General features: G+C 39.4%; 1 protein-coding gene across 2 annotated transcripts; it reads right to left on the bottom strand.

Annotated features, from left to right (window-relative positions):
- Positions 1 to 757: 757 nt before the first annotated feature.
- Serpinb13 (serpin family B member 13) lies at positions 758 to 14,216 on the bottom strand. Of its 2 annotated transcripts, XM_046428211.2 has the most exons (8): positions 14,003 to 14,216; positions 12,402 to 12,589; positions 11,823 to 11,879; positions 5,430 to 5,558; positions 4,942 to 5,059; positions 3,445 to 3,587; positions 3,085 to 3,240; positions 758 to 1,739 (listed from the first exon to the last, which is right to left on the bottom strand). In XM_046428211.2, the coding sequence occupies exons 2-8, from the start codon at positions 12,564 to 12,566 to the stop codon at positions 1,335 to 1,337; spliced, it is 1,173 nt and encodes a 390-aa protein (XP_046284167.1). In that variant the 5' UTR covers positions 12,567 to 12,589; positions 14,003 to 14,216; the 3' UTR covers positions 758 to 1,334. The 2 variants fall into 2 exon arrangements, with proteins under 2 accessions (XP_046284167.1, XP_046284168.1); XM_046428212.2 differs by lacking the exons at positions 5,430 to 5,558; positions 11,823 to 11,879; positions 12,402 to 12,589; positions 14,003 to 14,216 and adding an exon at positions 3,705 to 3,917.
- Between the last annotated feature and the right edge of the window lie 7,394 nt (positions 14,217 to 21,610).

Genomic DNA, 21,610 nt, shown 5'->3' with positions numbered 1-21,610 from the left:
AGGATAAAACTCAAACACATTATGCAAACGAAGGAAGACACACAAAATGTACGTTGTATAGTTCCATTTATATGAAATGTAGGAAAAAATTATAAACGTAGAAAACCAATAAGTAACTGCCTAGGGCTGGGAATGGAAACAGCCATGAGGAAAGTGCTTTAGGGGTAATGGAGATCTTCCAAACCTAGATTTGGTGATGGATGCACAACTCTGGGAATTTACCAAAAATCAGTTAGCTGTAGTTTACAATGTACATGAATTTTATGGTATGTAATTTATAGTTCAACAAGACTGTTGAAAAATAAGTCAGTAAGGTGATCTAACTAAAAACTGATAAAAGTAAAACAAGCTTACAATGAAGAGCACCAGGAAAAGATTCCAAGTTTTTTTAAAAGAATCTTAAAAAAAAAAAAAAAAAAAAACATTTGTTGACCAGGGATGGAGCCCAATGGTAGAGTGTTTACCTGTTATGTAAGAGGAGCTGGATTTAGTCCCCAGAACTACAAAAAAAAAAAAAAAAACATTGGGTAATACTTATGTCTCACTAAAAATATAACAGAGATACATAAATGGGGACAGCTAGTCTTCTAAAAGTTTTTTCAAGTTTTTACTTTCCAAAACCTAAAAAAAAAAAAAAAAAATGACAATGTAGGAGTACTGATGGCTGCAACATTTATCTCCTCAATTTATTACATGCATTTCCAATATCAAAATGTTTATGGAACATAACAGTGGATTATGTTTGACTGGAAGGTGAAAACAAGGGAATCCTCTCTCTCCCTCTCTCTCTCTCTCTCTCTCTCTCTCTCTCTCTCTCTCTCTCTGGAATATTATTTCATTTTGCTCTGGCTTTTGCATTTTAATTTACCTTTCCCTAATGTGTTTCTAAGTTCCCTCCGCTGTATGCAGTTTACACAATATCTGCTGAAAAGAAACAAGGAATGCACACATTGAATGATTGTCGTATTTTACTTGTATAATATGCCAAAATACTGGAACCAAAGAGAACCCTAAAATCCCAAGAAGAATCCACTCTCTTTATCCAAGATACCCCTTCTCCCCACTGATGCACAAGACTTTACAAGAAGTTCATTTACTTCCAAAGGAAACCCCTGGGAGTATCAAGGAGTTTGGGTCTGATTCACATTCTGCAGGGCACAAACAAAAGGACTTTCACCTTCAAGGAAAGTCATAAATACACATTATTACGTCATTAAATCACCGGTTTAATGTTCGGATTGGAAGGCCAGCAGCTCAAGACACAGACGGTTTCCAGGATCCTACCGCTGCCCCAACACTGCTTCCTGATCTCCAAGGTCTTGGCCGCGACTTTCTTAGGGAGAAGAAAATCTGCCAAAGAAGAGGACACTGTCGGACCCGCGGTGCCTGATGAAGAACAGGAAGGGGTGATCGCAGTGGACTTGCTCACAGCCCCCGGCCGATGAGACCATGTAACCTATGCCGGTGGCCGCCGTGGCCTCCGCGCCTTCCTCGGTGACCTGCACGAAGGACCGGTGCAGGAACCTCTGCGCCTGCAGCCCCGAGCGCGCGCACATCCCCGAGAAGTCGGCGTCGCTCTCGCTGAAGGCCGCGCGCAGCCCCAGGGCTGCCAGGACCGGCTCCAGCTCATAACTGCCCTCCACCACCAGCCTGGGCAAGCGCAAGTTCACGTTCCTGACCTCCATAAGCTCCGGCCTGGTCCACTCTATCAATTGCTCAGGAGTGACTTGATCTGTAATCTGTTTTTTAAGAGGGGGGAGGAAAGCAGATTGGCATGATTGTAGATAAAAATTTAAAACGGCAAGGTACTGATTTGTATCAGAAATGAATAGTTTTCATAATTAAATACAGGTGAAACTTCATTTTACCCTGCTGCTGTCACTATATAGCAGGCATTTCTATTTCTCTCCTTAAATTATCTGTGTATGTGGGAAAACTCAATACCATTTATTGAATTTTTAAAGATTAAAAATAAGTCATGTCTTATTCTAGCAACTTGATACGTATTTCATTTTTTACCAATTCCTCCAGTCCTTATATGTGCACATATATTTACACAGTTACAATCACAGTGAATGTCTACTTTATGTAATTTAAGTTTTTCACTCTATTGCATATCTCCCCTAAATACCTTCAAATTACTAGAAAATATTCCCATCAAACTGATACATTTCATCTCTTCATTCACTTTACAAACATTAGTATGTACCAGGCATTATGAAAGATGCTGATACATACTGCAAATATTAAAAATGGTAGGTACTATGAATTTCTACCTGGGTATCCTAATGTATTCAATGCTGAAATTACTGATTTGACTCAGAAGGGCAATTTTTATCTTGTGAATTATTTCCTTAGGGAAATTCTCATAACTGACATTTTTAAATATGAGAATGAATACTCTTAAAGAACTCATACATATTGCCACTTGGCTCTCCCAAAATATTTCCATCTTATAATGGTACTAGCAAAGTTTCACAGCACAGACTAAATCTGGTATTTAACCATGCAGCAGCTACCATTTATTGAGTGCTTTCTATACCCTCCACCCATTCAAGGCTCCATCTCCCTAATCATACAACATTACATATTAAGCACCATGAAGCCTGATTTATGCCTGGGAAAACATTGAGATTCAAGAAAGGTAAGAAGGGTCCGTGGTCAGAAAGCTACTAAAGGAATAGGGATTTGAAAGGAAGCCTTCCTGATGTCCAGAACTCAGGACATTAGCCACATTCACGTTTTACTGCAAAGTGGGTGAAAATTTGCTGTAAATGAGTGTATGTGATTTTTTTTTCCAAGAAAAGGATCCATGTCGTGGAATCTTTAGAACTCTTACTGAATCCTAAATGTTCATTTTAGCTCACCCCCAAAAAATCTGAATACTGGTTATTCCCAGTGAGCCTGATACCATTTAGTGTTCCCCTGCAGAGCTCCACTGTGGCTGCAGAGAGGGAGAAATGATCTAGTGTACACCACCAGGCACCAGCTGCTACTCAGACACCTGCTTCCAGACTCCTGGAGCACAAGTGTTGGGAGCAAAAACTTAGGAAAGGAAAGCACAGTAGGGACCAAGGGGTTTACCTTCTCCAGACCCTCTATGTCGTTGGGTAGAAGCACAAACATGCTGAGGTCATTGTTTTTATACGGAATCCCCACGATTTTGGCCTCCAAGTCCTCCAGGAAAACGAAACTAAAAGAATGGTGCTGTTCCATCATCCACACAGACTTACTTGTATTCTGCAACAAGTTAACAGAGCATAGGATGTCAAAAGGCATTAGACAAAGGCACAGGCAACAAGCTAGCTCACTGAAGTATTCAGATAATAATGATGCTAAAGATCAGTCACAGAAGGGCATTTGCCATCAGTGTATGTTTGCTCAAATATGACTTCAGATCTTATACTCCATGTGAAAGCACATCACGTAAATAAAGAACCATACCTTATTCAGCCAAAATTCTTCTTCCTTGGTATTTTCTTTATTAAATTCCCTATCCCACTGTCCTTTAAAATAAACTGTGTTTATCAGCACCAACTTGGTAGAGCTACTAAGAGAGCCATCTGGAAACAGGTCCTTGATTTTTTCTGCAAACAGAAAAAAAAAGGAAAGATTGGTCCATCTTCCAGATCAAAGATGGTATGTGTGGCAGATAGGAAGCAGACAGCCTTGACTGATTACTGAAAATTCAGCCAGGTCAGCACCTGAAGGCCTTGCCGACATGCGTTCTCTGCAGAATCGGTGGGGAGGTTGTCACTCTGCCCATCGCCTATTTATCCCACTGGATAAATTGAGGTTGATGGTTAAGAGTCCCGGCTCTGGGGTCAGATTGCCTCTGATGGCATCCAGTTCTGCCTCTTATCAGCTGAGGAATCTTGGGCAAGTTATTTAAGCTCTCTGTGCCTCAGTTTCCACATCTGTAAAATAGGAATAAAACCTGCCTCACAGGGTTGTTGGAAGGAGTCAGTGACTTAATATGTAGAAAGCCTCAAACACTATCTGGCACATCATAAGCACTTGGTGTGCAACTGTTCTTCCCTAGTCAATATGGCTCCCACCTGAGGTTGAGAGATTGTTTATTCTATGAAAAATGGAACTGATATTTTGGGCTCTGGGTTCAGTCCATCCCACACTACATTCTGAAAACACTGTTCAGCCAATCTTTTGAAAGACCCTTATATTCTGATTATTTTAAGTTTCTTTCTTTAAATGAAGCATGAAAAAGAGGCGCATTCTGTAATAACAGCAATCTCCCTGACAAATGGAATAAAAAATGCTAAATATCAGCTATTGTTTCCCAAAGTGAATCTCCACATTAACTTTTCTTTCCAGTATTTCTCGTGTTTTTGACCCATACTAGGGAATGAGAAGGGGATAATGGGGAGAGGAATTCATCCAATTCTCTGATGTAGATGGGACTGAGCATTGTATCATCCCTGAATGATGCCCAAGTGGAGATGAGGCCCAGGTGGCCCCAGCTGTAGGTAGCAGAGACAGGTCTTGATGGAGAGCTGTGTGCTTCTCATGTAACAAAGGGAAAGGGAACTCTCTGTGACATTTGCACTTGGGGACCCAGACACAAACAGAGATGTTCTGATATGCAGGAAAGAATATACTCAAGAGAGGCAGGAGCCCAGGTCCAGGAACCCCAATGGTACTCTAATACACAGCCGTGCGCAAAGAGTCCTCCAAGGGTCTCCACACAGCCGCTTCCTACGGTCCCCTCCTTGGTTCCCCTTGAGTCTCCCCATTTGCTGTGTCCATTTCACTATCTGCAGTGTCCTCCCCTTACGCCCAGCCCTGCCTGTTCAACCCTGCAAAACCCATCTCAAGCCCCTCCCAGAGTGTCCACCTGGCTCCCATGCAGAACCAAGCCCAGGGCTTCACTCACAGAAGACAGTCAAGAAGTCTTTGTATGACCAACGACCCCCCATACTCTACCATTTGTTTGACTTTCAACCCAGGAATTAATCTTCTTTCGACTTTCATCAGCTTCATTTATAAAATCAACAGGTTCCAGAGATGCATGGTAATATTTTTCAACATAATCTAAGTATTTCTTTAGGAAAAACAGGAAAGATATAGAGAGGAGTTTAATAGTCAATTTGTCAATTACCAACAGGTCTAAATAAAAGTACCAGTTGATTAGGATGATTAAGGTTAAAAAAAAAAAAAAAAAACATTGAATTCCCTGGAAAATCACTTTAAATGCCTCCACACACAATTTTATGCAGATGCAAGAGGATTAAGGCAAAAATCATGCTCAGAATGCCAGAGTTAAAAATAAATGTCTGGGGCACAGACCATCAATGATATGGGTAAAGCCAAGCAGCCAACTTAGGAGACACACCCCCAGGACCCACAGTCCTGATGGTCACTTGGCCATTCAAACTAACACTCACAGATGTGGTGGACACAGCAAAACTTACTTGAAGGAAGAGGAATGTTTTTTCTCCAAACAGCCTGTTGGCTAAGTTCAGTTCATAATCATTAGTGAGTTTGCTTATTTCAGTCAAAACCTGTTGGAATTGGTGATGGATCTCTTCTGTATTCTCAATCTTGAAAATCAAGACAAAAACTCAATAGGTTATCTGGGCAAAGGCAAACCTAGATTCTCCTTCAAGAGGATTCAGCTACTGGGTCTTCCCCTCAGGTGGGCACCCTTGAGTGCAATCTGTGGGTTCCCTGTGGCCCCTAGATGTCAGTTAGCTTCTACATGAATCATATGATTCTGTAAGTCATGACAAGTCTCAGCTCCACAGAGAAGCGTTGTCCACCAGCCCAACACCACAGGTCTTTCTTTTCTGACTCAGGTTGCATTTTTGGTCTCAATTGTCTACTATGTTTTATACACTGTTTTTATCTGCCCATGACACTCCAGGCACCTAAGAGAAGTAGATAATTCCCACCAGATAATTCTTATCTACCAGAGTTTAGAAATTTCTGTTCTAGACAGACAGTGGATAAGATGGAATAAGTAGCCATTTTTCAGAACTACACATAGAACTAAAATGAGATTTATCACTGTCTCTGGGAGACAATCAGCTTTTCTGGACATTTCCTACAGAATCCATCCATTTTCTGATTGAGGGTTGAAGTGTGTTCCATGGCAGGGCCAGCTAACCCCGAACACATCTCTGGAACAAAGAGGAGAATGGTCTCATTGCCTGTTTAGTGATATCTGTCTGCTTAAAATCACAGTGGATGCAAAGAGAGGGCATTTTAGTTTTGAAATGGATGACCTGTTTGCACCTGGGAACAGAAAGGCCAGTAGAGTCTGCAGTAGCACAGAAAGGCAGCACAGGGCGCTCCAACTAAAAAAAACAACAAACCTCTTACAGATTATGTCACAAGGTTGAGAAGTCCCCTGAAAATATTTGAGGGTCTCTAGAATCTCTAATTGAAGGAGGTACTCCATATACTAAAGCAGACCATAGGAGAGGTGGCTAATTTTTCAAATGCCAAAAACTAACAAAAGATAGCAAGGAATACAAAAAACAAGAGAGAAAAACTCAATCAATGAAACAATCTCCAAAAACTGACCTAGAAGATATAGAGATAGATGGGACTGGGGTTGTGGCTCAGGGGTAGAATACTTGCCTCGCCCGCATGAGTCCCTGGGTTCAATCCTCAGCACCACATATGAATAAACAAATAAAATAAAGGGATTATGTTCATCTACAACTGAAAAAAAAAGTTTTTTTTTAAGAAAAAGTTAGATGAATTACCTGACAGAATTTTCAAAATAACCAGCAGGAGGACACTCAATAAATTAGAACAGAGCACAGAGAGGCCACTAAACACAGTCAGGAAAACAGTGCATGGACCAAATGATAATATTGACAAAAAGATGGAAATGATGAAGAAAAACCAAACAAATGCTGGAACTGAAGAATACCAAAGCTGAATTGAAGAAAATCACTAGGGAAACTCAACAGCAGCCTTGACCAGGCAGAATAAAGAGCCTGTGAGCTGAAAGTCAGGTCATTCAAAATCACCAGTACAGAGGAGAGGTAGGGAAAATGAAGAAAAGTGAAGAGAGCCTAAGGCATTTATGGAACTTTATTAAGTGGAACAACACACACATCATGGGAGCCAAAGAAGGAAAAAAAAGAGAAAATTCCGTCAGTCTGTTGGTAGAAATAATGGCTACAAATCTGAAGAAACAAATGGATATATGAGTATGAAACTCAAAAAATTCCCACTATGGGCTGGGGTTGTGGCTCAGTGGTGGAGTGCTTGTCTTGCATGTTTGAGGCGCTGGGTTCGATTCTCAGCACTGCATATACTTAAATGAATAAAATAAAGGTCCATCAACAACTAAAAGAAAAATTAAAAAGAAAAAAAACTAAAAACTCCAACTAGGATGAAGCTTAAGAGATCTCTACTGCAGCACAACATGACCAAACTGTCAAAAGTCACAAAGGGAGAATCTTGAAGGCAGCAAAAGAAAAGCAACTTGCAACATATAAGGAAGCTTTGATTCAATTACGAGAGGATTTTTCAGCAAAACCTTCAAGACTATTAAGAAGTGAGATAATATATTTGATATTAAAAGAAATCAACCATAGTATCTCCAGCAAAACTGTCCTTCAAAAACCAATGAGAAATTAAGACATTCCCAGATAAACAAAATCTGGGGGACTTTATCACCACCAGACTTGGCCTACAAGAAATGCAGAATGGAGTCTTTCAAGTTTAAGCAAAAGGATGATAAAGAGCAACAAACCCTATGAAAACATAAAGTTTCCTGGTAAAAGTATATATATAAATGTAAGATCCTATAGCATCAAAATATATCTGCACAAACCACTTTTAAATGTGATGTGGAATTTTTTAAGCATAAAATTAATCATAAATCTGTTGATAAATATACAATATAAAAAGAGGTAAATTGTGTCATTGATACACTAAAGGAGAAAGAGACAGAGATGTAAAGTAACAGTTTTACATGTGATTGAAGTTAAGTGGTTATCAGCTTAAAATAATAGATTGTTGTATTATGTAATTGCAATGAGAACCATAAAGAAAATATAACCAATGTGATCCAGAATCTGTACACATGGAAAAATTAAGAATTCATACCCCATTTGAATCAAATGTATGATATATGATATGTCAAGATCATTGTAATGTTTTGAGCAACTAATAAAAAAAGAAACAATGCAAATATACATTAACGAATGAATGAATAAAGAAATGTGGTGTATCCATACAATAAAATATTACCCTTTAAAAAAAAGAAAATATCTATAAAATGCACAAAAAGAAAAATGAGAAGGGAATCAAAATATGTCTGATTAAAGAAATTCTCTAATTAAAAAAAAAACTAGGCCAAAGAGTTTTAATTCAAATTCTACCCAAGAAATTAGATGAATTTCTGAATTATATAATTTTTTTCAGAGAACAGAAAAAGAGGAAATAATCCACATTTTAAGAATCTAGTGTTACTTTGATACCAAAACTGAACAAGAACAATACAATAAAAATGTTGCCAAATGATGTCATTTATAAACTCCTAACAAAATGTTAGCAAGTTCAATCCAACAATGTATAATTTTTAAAATACCATGACCAAGTTGGTTATTTCACAACTGAACAAATGTCTTACCATTAGAAATTCTATTGATATAATTCACTTAATTAACAAAGCAAACGTCATATGAACACCAGTAGAGACAGATAATATAGATATATGTTACAGATGACTGGGAATTGTAAAGTCAGGAGGATTTTAAGTCACAATCGTATAAAATGAACTTGTATACCCTGCTGAGGAGTATAAGTATGGTACAATCCCCTTGGCAAACAATTTAGTAATATTTAATAAAACTAAACACTGTGCTGCTCAGGTTCACATTATATTCAATAGAAATATAGGGTAAGCCACAAAAGTGAGACACATATATGATCTTAAATTCTCTAGTAACCATGTTTTTGAAAGTAAGAAGAAACAGATGAATGGATAAATAATACACGGTATATATACACAGTGAAATAATATTAAGCCATAAAAAGAATGAAATTCTGTCACTCATGACAATATGAAAGAACCTGGAGACTATTATGTGAAATAAGACAAACACAGAAAGACAAATGCTGCATGATCTCACTCATATGTGGAATTCAAAAATGTTGCTCTCACAGAAGTAGAGAGTAGAATGGCTTAGGTGTTTAAGGGGAGGAAAGGAAAGAGGGATGTTGGCCAAAGGATATGTAATTATAGTTAGAGAGGAGGAATGTAAAAAAACAGAAAAAAGGAAAAAAAAAATGTCCTGAATAAGCAAATGTTTGAACACTGAAAGTAGATTAGTGACTGCCCAGGGTGGAGATTAGGTGATGGGGTGGGGGACCCATGGAGAACAACTACTCATGGTTTGGGCATTTCTTTCCTAGGTGACAAAAATGTTCCAAAACAGTACAAAATATCAATTACATATTGATTAATATATAATTACTAATTGTATATCAATTGCATATTGTCAATTACATGTAATTAATTATATGAAATTAATTGCATATTAATATATGATAAATATCATATGTTACTTTCAGATGATACATATATAAAATAATAATTCATTTCTCATACTAAGCTCTTCAAATCCCACATGTATTTTACACCTAGAGTTCATCTCAATTCAAACTAAATGCATTTCAAGTGTTCAACAGCCACTTGAATGGCCCCACTTCGGCTTAGCTTAGGACTAGACAAACCCTCACTCTGGCAAACTAGGGAGCTGACAAGGGTCACTTCAGCATCGTTTATAGTAAGAAGGAGGAAGGAAAGAAGGAAGGAAGGAAGTCAGTCCCCATCAGTAGAACAAATCAGTAAAGACCTGTGAAAATGAATCAACTGGGGCTACAAATATCCACCTAATATAGTCGAATCTTGTAAACATAATGCTGAATACAAAACAAGTTATTCAAAAGAATAATGAACAAAAAAGTCTACACGCAATGAAATCGCTAGTATATGGGAATGATGAACACCTAATTCAAGGCAGCAGAACTCCCCTCTCAGGAGACCAGGGGCTGTGCTCGGAGAAGGTACTTAGGAGGCACCAGGGAATTTAGTAATAGTATGTTTTTTATACTGGGAGGTGGAATTAGAGGGTGTTACTTGGATTATTCCCTATGCCTTTGTAAATATGTCTTCAGATTTTATCATCAGTGTTTAAAAGCAAGGTTCAGAATACTCTGACTTCACGTGGTAATCAAATGGTACACGTCAAGCCTGTCTCTGGGCAAATCACTTTGCTTATCTGTTTCTCCATCTATTCATGAGATCAGAGTCCATGGCCCCTACTATGTGTTCCTGTCTTAATATCCTTTTGATCAGCAATTCCACTCTTCCACATACCTCTGTGGCTCCCGAAATAATCCTGGAGAAGGGACAGAGCTGCCTCACAGGGTCGTATGGGTTGTGTCCACACAAACCTGGGATTCGACTCCCACCCGGCCACCAAGCCCTTCACCATGGAGAGGGGCATCTCTCAAGGCAACGTGTCTTTGCCTAATTGACATAAAGGTTCTCCAGGGACTGTGGTGCTTGGGAGGGAATGTGCTCTGGAAACAACTGCATGCCTCAGCTGAGTGCACAGCCTATCAGCCGCCTGACCTAACCCTATTGAGCAAACCCTGGAAGGAAGCCTGACTCTCCGTCCTTGCAAATGAGCCACACAATCAACCTACCTTTTGAGATTATGAAATGAACAGCTCATAGTGCTACTGATTTGAGTGGATTTTCCGAAGGCAGGGGGCTGGACTACCGACTGCCATCAGAGCAGTCGTGCCCTTCCTGATAGCTCTGATCATCCCTGACCTAATGGCCATCATCCTTCCCCATACTTGGGCAGACTGGGCAAGGCATGCTAGAATACTGAAGCTGGGGAGACTCCAGGAGATCAATGGTCCTGTGCTAATATTTTTTTTAAATAAGTTCCAAAACATGAATGAAATTCAGTGATAGTCTCACCTGCTACTACCACCACCACCGGTGAGTTCGCAGTGTTTTCCAGATCCTCTACTGCTACTACACAGAGGGCCAAAGAAGATAAATGACTCGTTCAAAGTAGCATAGTTCTTAAGTGCCTGAGCCAGCACTTGAACCCAAACGTGTTTAATTCCAAAACCCATCCATTCTGCTCTGAGGGCTCTTCAGCCCAATAGCGCTCACAGAGGTCATTGTTCATTAATGCTTCTTCTTAATATTAAGTGTTTATTGTTGTTGTATAATCTAGTGCTGGCTCTGAAGTGGTTTGTCCCCTAGGAGTTCACGAGCTGGAGGCTTAGTCCCCAGTGCAGTGATATTAAGAGGTGGTGGAACACTAAAGAGACCCAGTGAGAAGTGGTTAGACTGCTTGAGGCACTGCCCTCAGAAAAGATCAATGCTAGTCTCACAAAGCGAATTAGTACTCTTGAGAGTGGGTTGGTTATGAAGCAAGGTCAGCCTGCAAACTTGGTCCTTTCTGCATGCAACAGTTTCTATTCTCCTTATCCACCTCATTGTAATGCATAGAAGGGGTTATCACTAGAAGCCAAACAGATGGAGCCACCCAATGTGGATTTTCAGCTTCTAAAATTGTGAGCTAAATAAAGAAATTCCTTTCTTTATAACTTATTCAGCCTCAGTTATTTTGTTATAACCACAAAAAAATGGATGAATACAGCCAGCAACATCATTTACCTACAGTGATTATTATTGCTTGATAATAGTAAGTGTGAGATGTTTCCTCTTTCATGCTTTTCCCACGCCTTTTCCCCAGTGATCCCACACCTAATAAGTAACCAAACTGACGATTATAAAGCATGTGTCCCACCTCTTTTTCTTCAACCTCTTTTCTGGAGATTTCTGTGTCTTTTTCAGAATAAAATACCTGATGGGGAGAAAATATTGCAGTGGTCAGAACAGAGAAAACCTCACAAACAATCAGTCAGGGGAAAGTGGATGCTTGTTTAAAAGACCTCCATGGATACAGGTGACATTTATCCCCTTGCTAAGGTCATAAGAAGGTCTAGGTTGCCCCTGACCCCTTCAGAGCAGCCTTTGCACGTATTCGTTCATGCATTCGTCTTTGGTGTCATTTATGTCAGGTGATGATGATGTCACTTCTCCCAATAGTTTTTTGCTTTTCAGGTTCTATCTTGAATTATGAGAGTAGTGACTTGGACAGGCCACTCACGCAGCCCCCACCCAAAGGAATGTCAAGCATCAAGGAGCAGATGGCGTGATGGCATTTGGAGAGGGCAGAGAACTTCCCTGATGGACCTGAAATTCCTCCCTGTCTTCACGGGCTTTGCTCCTGGCTTACAGGTAGAGATGAGCGTGTTTTCAAGGTGATTCTCGAAGGCTGGTCCCCAGACACAACCTGTGCGTGGAAAGCAAAGGCAGCCCCTACCTTCTGTAACTGGGAGGCTGTGGCTCCTCGTGTCCCCAGGAGGAGCATGCCAATGGCAGTTGAGATGCCCACGGGGGAAAAGAAGATGTTGCCATCGTTTGTTTTCCTCATTTCTTTGAGAAGATCAAGCCCCAGATGAATGTTTGCGGCACTGAGCGACTCCATGGCGGTTTTGGTTTCCGTGAGATCTAGAACAGCAACAGCAGTCAGTGGACTGAACTGCTGGGTGCCACGGGAACTCTCCCTGCATTGACCCAGAAAATGGGGATTCTCACCCTCTGGGTCCAGGTCATGGCTGGCTACCTCTTACCCTTCTGTTGGCCTCTCCTGATGGAAGACGTGAGTCACCTGGAGTCTGACACCATCTAGTAGCTCGCAGTTAACGCCTTAATGGTTTAATTCTCTCTTGTTCTCTGTCAGAACCTGCCTGCTCTGCCCCCCACCGCCTCCTCCTCCTCCTCCCTCCTCCTGCTTGGCTTCTCCAGGCAAACCCAGCTCTGTCCTCCCAGGCCCAGCCTGTGCAGCAACACAGGGTCCAGGAGGCAGAGGAATCCCCACTGGCCTCAAGTCCAAGCAGCCTGGACCACAACGAAGCCAGGACTCCTGCCTGTAGCTGGTGCTGTCTGTCTCTCAACTGAGCCAGAATCCAGCCCAGAGAACAGCGACCTCTTAAACTCCAACCCCAGCTCCAGGAAAACTTGACTCTGGGTAAAATTTTCACGGAAGGTCAATGAAACATCTCTAGGAGTGGATTATTAGGTGGAGCGGGGAGGTTTTCTTTTTTTATTTGATTTTTTTCTGTATAGTTTCAGGCTTGTTTGGTAAATATTACTTTTGTTATCTCACTTATTTTTTTCAGAACTGGGGATTGAATCCTAGGGTACTCTGCCCTTTTTATTTTTATTTTGAGACAAGGTCTTGCTAAGTTTCCCAGCCTGGGCTCAAACTTGGGATCCTCCTGCCTCAGCCTCCTGAGTATAGGATTATGCATGTACCTCCATGCCCAGCACAAAAAATAATAAAAATTTCTAAAGATCAACTAATATTTCTCTAACAGAAAAGTAGAACATGCTTTTTTTTTTACATTTCTTAATCACCAGCAACTTTATAACTATTTAACAAAGGCTTTAAGAAGAATCCGAAAACAAGAATAAAATAAATGCAAAATAAATTAATGCACATATTTTGGGAAGCTGGGAGGTTTATCTCTGCTAAGACATCCTATGAAAACTGTTATGTCTTCAATATCAACCTCAGGTTTCCTATAGGAATTCCTCATAGGTTTTACTCAGAAATAAAATGAATTAATTTAGGTTAAACAAGATGAAGAGGGCTGGGATTGTGGTTCAGCAGTACAGCACTTGTCTAGCATGGTGAGGCCCTGGGTTCAATCCTCAGCACCACATAAAAATAAATAAATAAAATAAAAGTATTGTTAAAAAAAATAAGATGAAGATACATTGTTATGGTCATGCAGGCCAGAATTAAATAAAGCCGCCTAAAGAAAAGTCTATGCACAATAAAAAGTACTTCTTTCAAATTGATAAACATTCATATTCTCAAAACACAGAAGTCTTAAGTTAGCTAAAAGAAGAACTTACCTGGCTCTTGGAGAGACTGATGTGGTTGCACAAGGAACTAGGAAGCTTATGTGAAATGAGCAGCTCAGATCCTTCATTTATAGCTCTTGTCTCTGCCTCTCCCTAGTCATTACAGTTTGTATTTCCAGTGAAACAACATTTGGTTTCTCAATGATAATTTCCCTAATAAAAATATCATGCAAGGTTTATGACAAAACTGAGGATTTAATTCCTTATATCTTCATTCTTGGCCATGAAGTCATTCACTTGAAGTTGTGAGCAGCTGTGAATCAACTATAGTTCACAGAGTATGCACTTTAGACACAGAGGGAGTGAGTTGTTTAAATTCTAACTCCAAAATCCTTTAGGAAAAAAAAAAATTGGGGGAATGAGGGCAGGAGGTAGCTGGGGATTTAACCCAGTGGCCAACCTTTTTAGTTTTCATTTTGAGACAAGGTCTCACTGAGTTGTTTAGGGCCTCCTGACTCAGTTACTGAGACTGGCCTTGAACTTGCAATCTTCCTGTCTCAGCCTCCCGAGCAGCTGGGATTACAGGTAGAAGTTCTTTTTTTTGGAGCTTGAGCATAAAGAGATCCAAATTAACCACAGAACAAAACAAGAATTAAAGCAGGAGCTCGAAACCAAACAAGGACTAAGGGTAGAAATAGAATATCCAGGTCAAATGAATTATGACCCACGGGTGGAGGCTGGAGGGAGCCTTCATTCCTAGTGATACTGGGGACCCTCTGGAAATAACTGTTTAGAGCAGTCGTTTTGCACCTCGGAAGGACATTAAAATATCCCAGGGAACTTAAAAAAAAAAAAAACAGACTACCTGAGCTAGCATCTCTGGAATGGGAATATTTACAGGCATCCACATTTGTATCACCCCAGGTGACTGGGTTATGCAGCCAAGGTTGGGAACCACTGGTTTATATAGTCTGATGAAGACATGAATTAAAGGCATACTTGAGTTACCACAGATGAACAGAGTCATGTCCTGACAAGCCATTCTCCATGATAAAGCTAGTTTTTGCAGTTGCATTACTTTGGGATGCCATGTGCAAAGAAGAAAATGAAAAATGTCTTGCTAGAAAAGGACCAGAAAAAGGAGCATGTGGCTCTCATACACACACACACACACACACACACACCACACAAAACCACATTTGTTCTCATGTATTCTGTCCATTAATTTAAAACATTTATTTCAATTCATTCAATAAATATTTATTGAGTCTAGATGCACCACACCCTGTGTTACGTACCAATAATGTGTAAATATCCAAAAACCTCCCTAATTTTAGGAAAAGAATATTACTAAAGAACAAAACTTCACAGGAAATTACACCTCCAGATTCCAGTTTTTCCTGCCAACCCTGGGGCATCCCCACTGGCTCTGCTAGTTCATTAAAAGAAACAGCATTTGGATTAGTCTAGATCTCAGTAGGGTGTGAAGATTTATCATTGTTGCTAAACAACAAAAGCAAGGGCATCTCGCTCCCCCGTTGCCTGAAGAAGAGCAGCCTTAGGGGTGGATCCTGCTGGTGCCGCTCTCCATACTCAGTTTCCTTTCATTTTTTTTAGTAAACTCAATGCAGTATACAATTAGCTTTGTGGGGTTTTCTAGTTGTCACTAAGAAATATGCAAATTGAGTAAGGTGTAGAAAGAGTTAACACTTAGCTATAAAATAAACCCTGGATGCCAATGAAATAGAGACCTTAGTTTTATAAAACGGCATGAAATCCTTGCGTTGACAATAATGCTCCGTATTTTAACATTCCTATCAGTCTGTGTCTTCCCTGTCCTTTCTCTGTGGCCCTCTCTGTCTCATTGCATAGCTCTGTCCAGGCGCCCTCTGTTCTTTTCTGAAGCCTTTCCTCCTGGCCCTTTCTCACAGACAAACCTGGCCTTCCCCTGAGGACAACTATGTCCCACAAAGTCTTCTCTGGGAACAGCCACCACTACCTTGGGATGGGGAAGCAAGGTCCCCTTTCCTTGTCTGCCCCCTGCTCTTGCTTTTCCAAGCCTTTCTTCCTTGCATTGCCTCCATGTCCCCTTGGAGAGTTACACTTGTATTGCCCCTTCCCGAACTATAGGGCCAAGGGTGCTCCGCACCCGGCCTCCCTGTCCACCCTGAGTGCCACCAGCACCAGCCATGTGGATGGCCTCTCGCTTCCCTGACCTGGCCTTGCCTCTCCTGTGGCAGCCCACTCCAGGGGTCGTGCACTAGCTATTTTCATCACCAGGACCTGCTCCATCCTGCTGGGCACTGAAGCCCCTCCAGCCCGTCCCAGACCCCTTCCATATGCTCTCTGAGTCTAACTGTCAGAATCTTCACAACCCCAATCTTGGGCTCCCACTACCCTTCTATTTTATCTGTCTCTTCTTTCTGGTTGTAAAACTGCCCCAGTTGAAGAAAATATTAAATGCCTGAGGTGTCCCCTGGTTGAGGGGAGGAGTGGTGCGTGATTAAAACCATAAAAATAGTTCCTGTGCTTCTGAGTAAGGAAAGGAGATAGTCCCGGAAGCAGAGTTCTGACGATTTCCCCCCTGCCCCATAACTCCCTGTCCTGGTGCAACCTCTGCATGTCCGTTACTGATGCTGATTGTAGCATTTACTTCTTCAAGCCGGTAATGTGGTGTGTGTGTCTTTCCCAGCCCTGCACCTATCACCCTGCATCTGCCACCGTTGCTATTTAGGCTGATAGTACAGAGCTTCCTTTTCTGGGCCCAATGACTCTCAGCTAAAGGGACTTACCTGTCTGGAAGCCACGCACCACTCCTCCCCTCAACCAGGGGACACCTCAGGCACCACTGGTTGGCATGAGGGTATGAAAAGACCCCCTCACAGCAGGTGTGACTTGGTAGTGCAAAGTCTGCTCCCATGGGATCAGCCAGAAGCCGACTTCCAGCTGAAATCCCATGATCCATTCACATTTTTCCCTTGCCCTGTCCTGTTTTTCTCCAAGAAACATCTCCTCCTCCTAGAAAAATTATCTGAATAAAAACCATTGTCTTTGCTTTGTTTCTAGGGCACCTGACCTCAGGTAAAGCGTTTGGACATCTGGCCCAAGCCCCTCATTGTTTCTTGCTTTCCAAAATTCCTCCACAGTTCTTGTAATTATCCTCCCTTAGGTATACTTTTTCATGGCTTGTCAAGATCTTTGGACTTAAATTGTAGCCTTTTAGAATTAACCCATTAAGTGGGAAGATTGTTATTTTTATATATTGAACAAGAAACATATCATCTTATGCATCCTTAAATAGAGTTTATAAATAGAAATGAAGAGAGAAAAAAACTACTTTTCTCTTTGTGATCAAAAACATAGAGTCTGAGGATGTAGCTCAGTGGTAAAATGCCCAGGGTTCAATTCCCAATACTAAAAAAAAAAAAAAAAAAAAAATTAAAATTAAATATGAGTTTAAGAATTTCTGGAATGTAAGTTTATATGCATTAATTTTAATTGTATATGCAAATCTTGATCAAAATAAAATCTTGATTACAGTAATATTTTACTTCAAATAATTTAAAGTTAATACATTGAATCCAAAAGAAAGAATTGCAATCTTGGTTCGATTTTTGGCTGATAAATATTAATACACACATACAAAAAACAATATGCCCACTATTACTGCCTTCATTCAGAATTGAAGCAGGCATCCTAGCAAGCAAAATAAGGCAAATAATTAATTAAATAATTAGTTAATTCCCTAAAGACCTAGAAAGAGCATGCTACAGGGACACTGCTACATCGATGTTCATAGCAGCACAATTCACAATAGCTAGACTGTGGAACCAACCTAGATGCCCTTCAATGGATGAATGGATAAAAAAAATGTGGCATTTATACACAATGGAGTATTACTCTGCATTAAAAAATGACAAAATCATAGAATTTACAGGGAAATGGATGGCATTAGAGCAGATTATGCTAAGTGAAGCTAGCCAATCCCTAAAAAACAAATGCCAAATGTCTTCTTTGATATAAGGAGAGTAACTAAGAACAGAGTAGGGATGAAGAGCATGAGAAGAAGATTAACATTAAACAGGGATGAGAGGTGGGAGGGAAAGGGAGAGAGAAGGGAAAGTGCATGGAAATGGAAGGAGACCCTCAGGGTTATACAAAAGTACATACAAGAGGAATTGAGGGGAAAGGGAAAAATAATATAAGGGGGACAAACGAATGTCAGTAGAGGGGGCAGAGAGAGAAGAGGGGAGGGGAGGGGAGGGGAGGGGAGGGGAGGGGAGGGGGGATAGTAGAGGATAGGAAAGGCAGCAGAACACAACAGACACTAGTATGGCAATATGTAAATCAATGGATGTGTAACTGATGTGATTCTGCAATCTGTATATGGGGTAAAAATGGGAGCTCATAACCCATTTGAATCAAATTGTGAAATATGATATATCAAGAACTATGTAATGTTTTGAACAGCCAACAATAAAAAATTTAAAAAAATAAAAAAAAATAATTAGTTAATTGTTTAAAAGATAAAAGGATTCAAAAGGAAAAAGCAGACTATCATTCACAAAAGAATTGAGACATTTAGAGTTAAAAAGCCAGTTTAACAATATTATTTAATGCAAGATCAAAATAAAAATCAGATATTTTAATAAACTAGCAATATGTTTTAGAATTTTTAAAAATATACAATTTAAAAGTATCAAAAAGTTATATAAGATAATGTATGTGTTAATTAGCTATAATTAGTTATTACACACACACACACACTCACTCACAATCATGCTGTACCAAATAAATACATACAATTTAACGTGTCAATTTAAAACATAAAAAAAAAATCACATACTCTTGTATGTGATTTTGGAGGAATCTATTTTGTTTTAATTATGGTTTAGAAGATTCAATACTATAAAGATATCCATCTTCTCAAAATCACTCAATCTAAATCACAGGTTTCATTTTTCAAAAATTTAGCCACTGACTTCAAATTAATAAGAAATATTCAAAGGCCAGGAGTTACCAAGACACTTCTGAAGGAGGAGGAGGCGGAGGTAAGACCTGTTCTCTCAGATAGCAAGAGTTATTATTAAATAATTAAGTCAGTCTGGTTTTGACAAAGGATAGGCCAGAACAGAGACCCAGAAAAGCATCAGTACAGATGTGAATACTTGTTTAAAAAGAAAGAAAACAAGTGTTGCTACAGAACAACGAGAAAGGAGTGGCCTTTACACTAAATTGTGCTGATCCCATTGGACATCCACAGGAGAAAAAAGAAATCTGGACTCCTACTCTGCACCATAAATTTGCTAAATGGATTGAAGAGATAAATGGAATATATGAAAGCATTTGCAGTAACAGTAGAGATTAACAAATAGTACTACATAAAATTTATACACATTCACTAATCAAAAGACACTATCAAAATCGAAGATATATATACCGATGACCTGGTAATTCCACCTGAGGTATACACCCAAAGTAAATGTGAGCTCAGGGCCCCCAGAGGCATGTACACAAAGGTTTATAGCAGCATTATTCATGATAGCCCAACCCCAGAACCCAAATGTGCAGCAACGGTAAATGCAAATAAATTATGGAATGTTCACGTAGTTAAAACTCTACATAGCGATGACAACAAAACAGAAGAATTTTACAAACAAAATTGGAAAAAAAGAAGACAATTAGAAAAGAATACATACAGTATGGTTATACTTACAGAAATTTGGAAAGTGGGCATAACTAAATGAAAGGATTACAAGTCAGCATGCTGGTTACACTTTGAAGAGAAGGAAGAAAGTGATAATTAGAAAGGGACACAAGGTGGGTACTTTTGAGTGATGATAATATTCTCTTTCTTTATTTGTGAGGTGGTTGCAGTATATTCACTTCATGACAGTTTAGTAAACATATGTTCATATTTTAATATTTCCCTTTTAGCGTTATTCCAAAAATTTCTCACTAGGTTTGTTCATAGACATTTTATAGTTTTGGTGCTTCTGTGAATATGGGTTTGGGTTTTTCCACTCATTTACTTATTCAACAAATATTTTTTAAATATCTACTCTGAATCAGATGCTAGTTTAAGTAATGAAGTACATTCATGAATATGATAAAAGATTCTTATTTCTCTTTAAATATTCATTCTATTAGGGAGATGCTTACAATAAGTAAATAACAAGGTAACATTCAACAGAATTAAATGCTATAAATTAAAAAAATTATTTCATCTGTCAGTAGTTATTACTGAGCATTGGGGGTCAGATCTAGATAACCATGGTAAAGAATATTCTTTGGGTAAATTTTCTGCTAATCACTTGGATTTTCTAAAGATGATCCTAAAATCTCTGAACAGTGTCAGTATATTTTTACCAATATTTATTCCTTTGATAGAACTTTGCCAGAGTGTCACAGAAGCCACTTAATTTCAAACCTGTGAACACACAGATCAACAAGATAGCAAGTAAGGCACCATTTTTTTTAATTTCCCTGTGTAAGATCATATATATATATATTTTTTTCACCCATATTGTCACATGAAGATTTTTATGAATATTTATATTTCTCCATATTAATCTTTTTTGATTGTTTTTTAAAAATTTCTTGGTTTTTATTACATTTTTAAAATTTATTTTAATTAGGTATGTATGACAGTAGAATGTATTTTGATTCATTGTACACAACTGCAGCACAACTTTACATTTCTATGGTTGTACATGATGTAGCATCGCACCATAAGTGCAGTCATAAATGTACCTAGGGTAATGATGTCCATCTCATTTCACCATCTTTCCTACCCCTATGCCCCCTCCTCACCCCACCCTCCCCTTTGTCCCATCAAAGTTCCTCCATTTTTCCCATGCCCCCCCCCTTTATGGATCAGCATCCACTTATCAGAGAGATCATTCGGCCTTTGGTTTTTTGGGATTGGCTTACTTTACTCAGCATGATATTCTCCAACTCCAGCATTTACCTGCAAATGCCATAATTTTATTCTCTTTTAATGCTGAGTAATATTCCATGGTTTCTTTATTCATTCATCTATTGAAGGGCATCTAGTTTGCTTCCACAGTTTATCTATTGTGAACTGAGCTGCTATAAACAGGATTTGGGGGAAAAGGCACACTCATTTATTGCTGGTGGGACTGCGAATTGGTGTAACCAGTCTAGAAAGCAGTATTGAGATTCCTTAGAAAACTTGCACTGGAACCACCATTTGACCCAGCTATCCCATTCCTTGGTCTAAACCCAAAGGACTTAAAATCAGCACACTATGGTAACGCAGCTACATCCATGTTTATAGTACCATTTATTTTTTAAACTGCACTTAACTATTCCAACAGAAGAGGGCAATCTTGAACCAAGTAAACAAAAGGAGGCACAGAAAGTACCTTCACACAGCTGCCAGTCATTTTTAGTCGGGAAATGCTTTGTATGCACAGGAAAAATAAGTGCCAAAAAATATTCCCAATTACTATGAAAAGAAAACAGTGGAGCAACACCTTTCAGCTGAAGGAAATACTCCCCAATAAATCAATCATGAGGGGGCAAAGCTGCAACATAACACTACCCCATGGACTAAATATCATTTAAAAAGCAGCTATGACCCTGAAGAATACCACAAATCATAATTTCAGAGTGGACATAAATAGCACTCCCCCA

Source organism: Marmota monax, unplaced genomic scaffold (assembly GCF_021218885.2).
Source record: "Marmota monax isolate L192 unplaced genomic scaffold, Marmota_monax_Labrador192_F-V1.1 WCK01_AAM20220418_F8-fsc00201, whole genome shotgun sequence".
NCBI classification, from domain to species: Eukaryota; Metazoa; Chordata; class Mammalia; order Rodentia; family Sciuridae; genus Marmota; species Marmota monax.
The sequence above is the reverse complement of the archived record's forward strand: the minus strand, read 5'-3'. Positions and strand labels throughout refer to the sequence as shown.

Bases quoted from the DNA above. Each gene is read 5' to 3' on its own strand.
- Serpinb13 (XM_046428211.2), bottom strand. From the start codon at position 12,566: ATGGAGTCGCTCAGTGCCGCAAACATTCATCTGGGGCTTGATCTTCTC. The intron at 5,559-11,822 runs GTGGGACACATG...TTGATTTTCAAG, and splicing joins AAGAGGTTGAAGAAAAAGAG to ATTGAGAATACAGAAGAGAT. The intron at 5,060-5,429 runs GTAAGTTTTGCT...TTTTTCCTAAAG, and splicing joins AAACATTCCTCTTCCTTCAA to AAATACTTAGATTATGTTGA.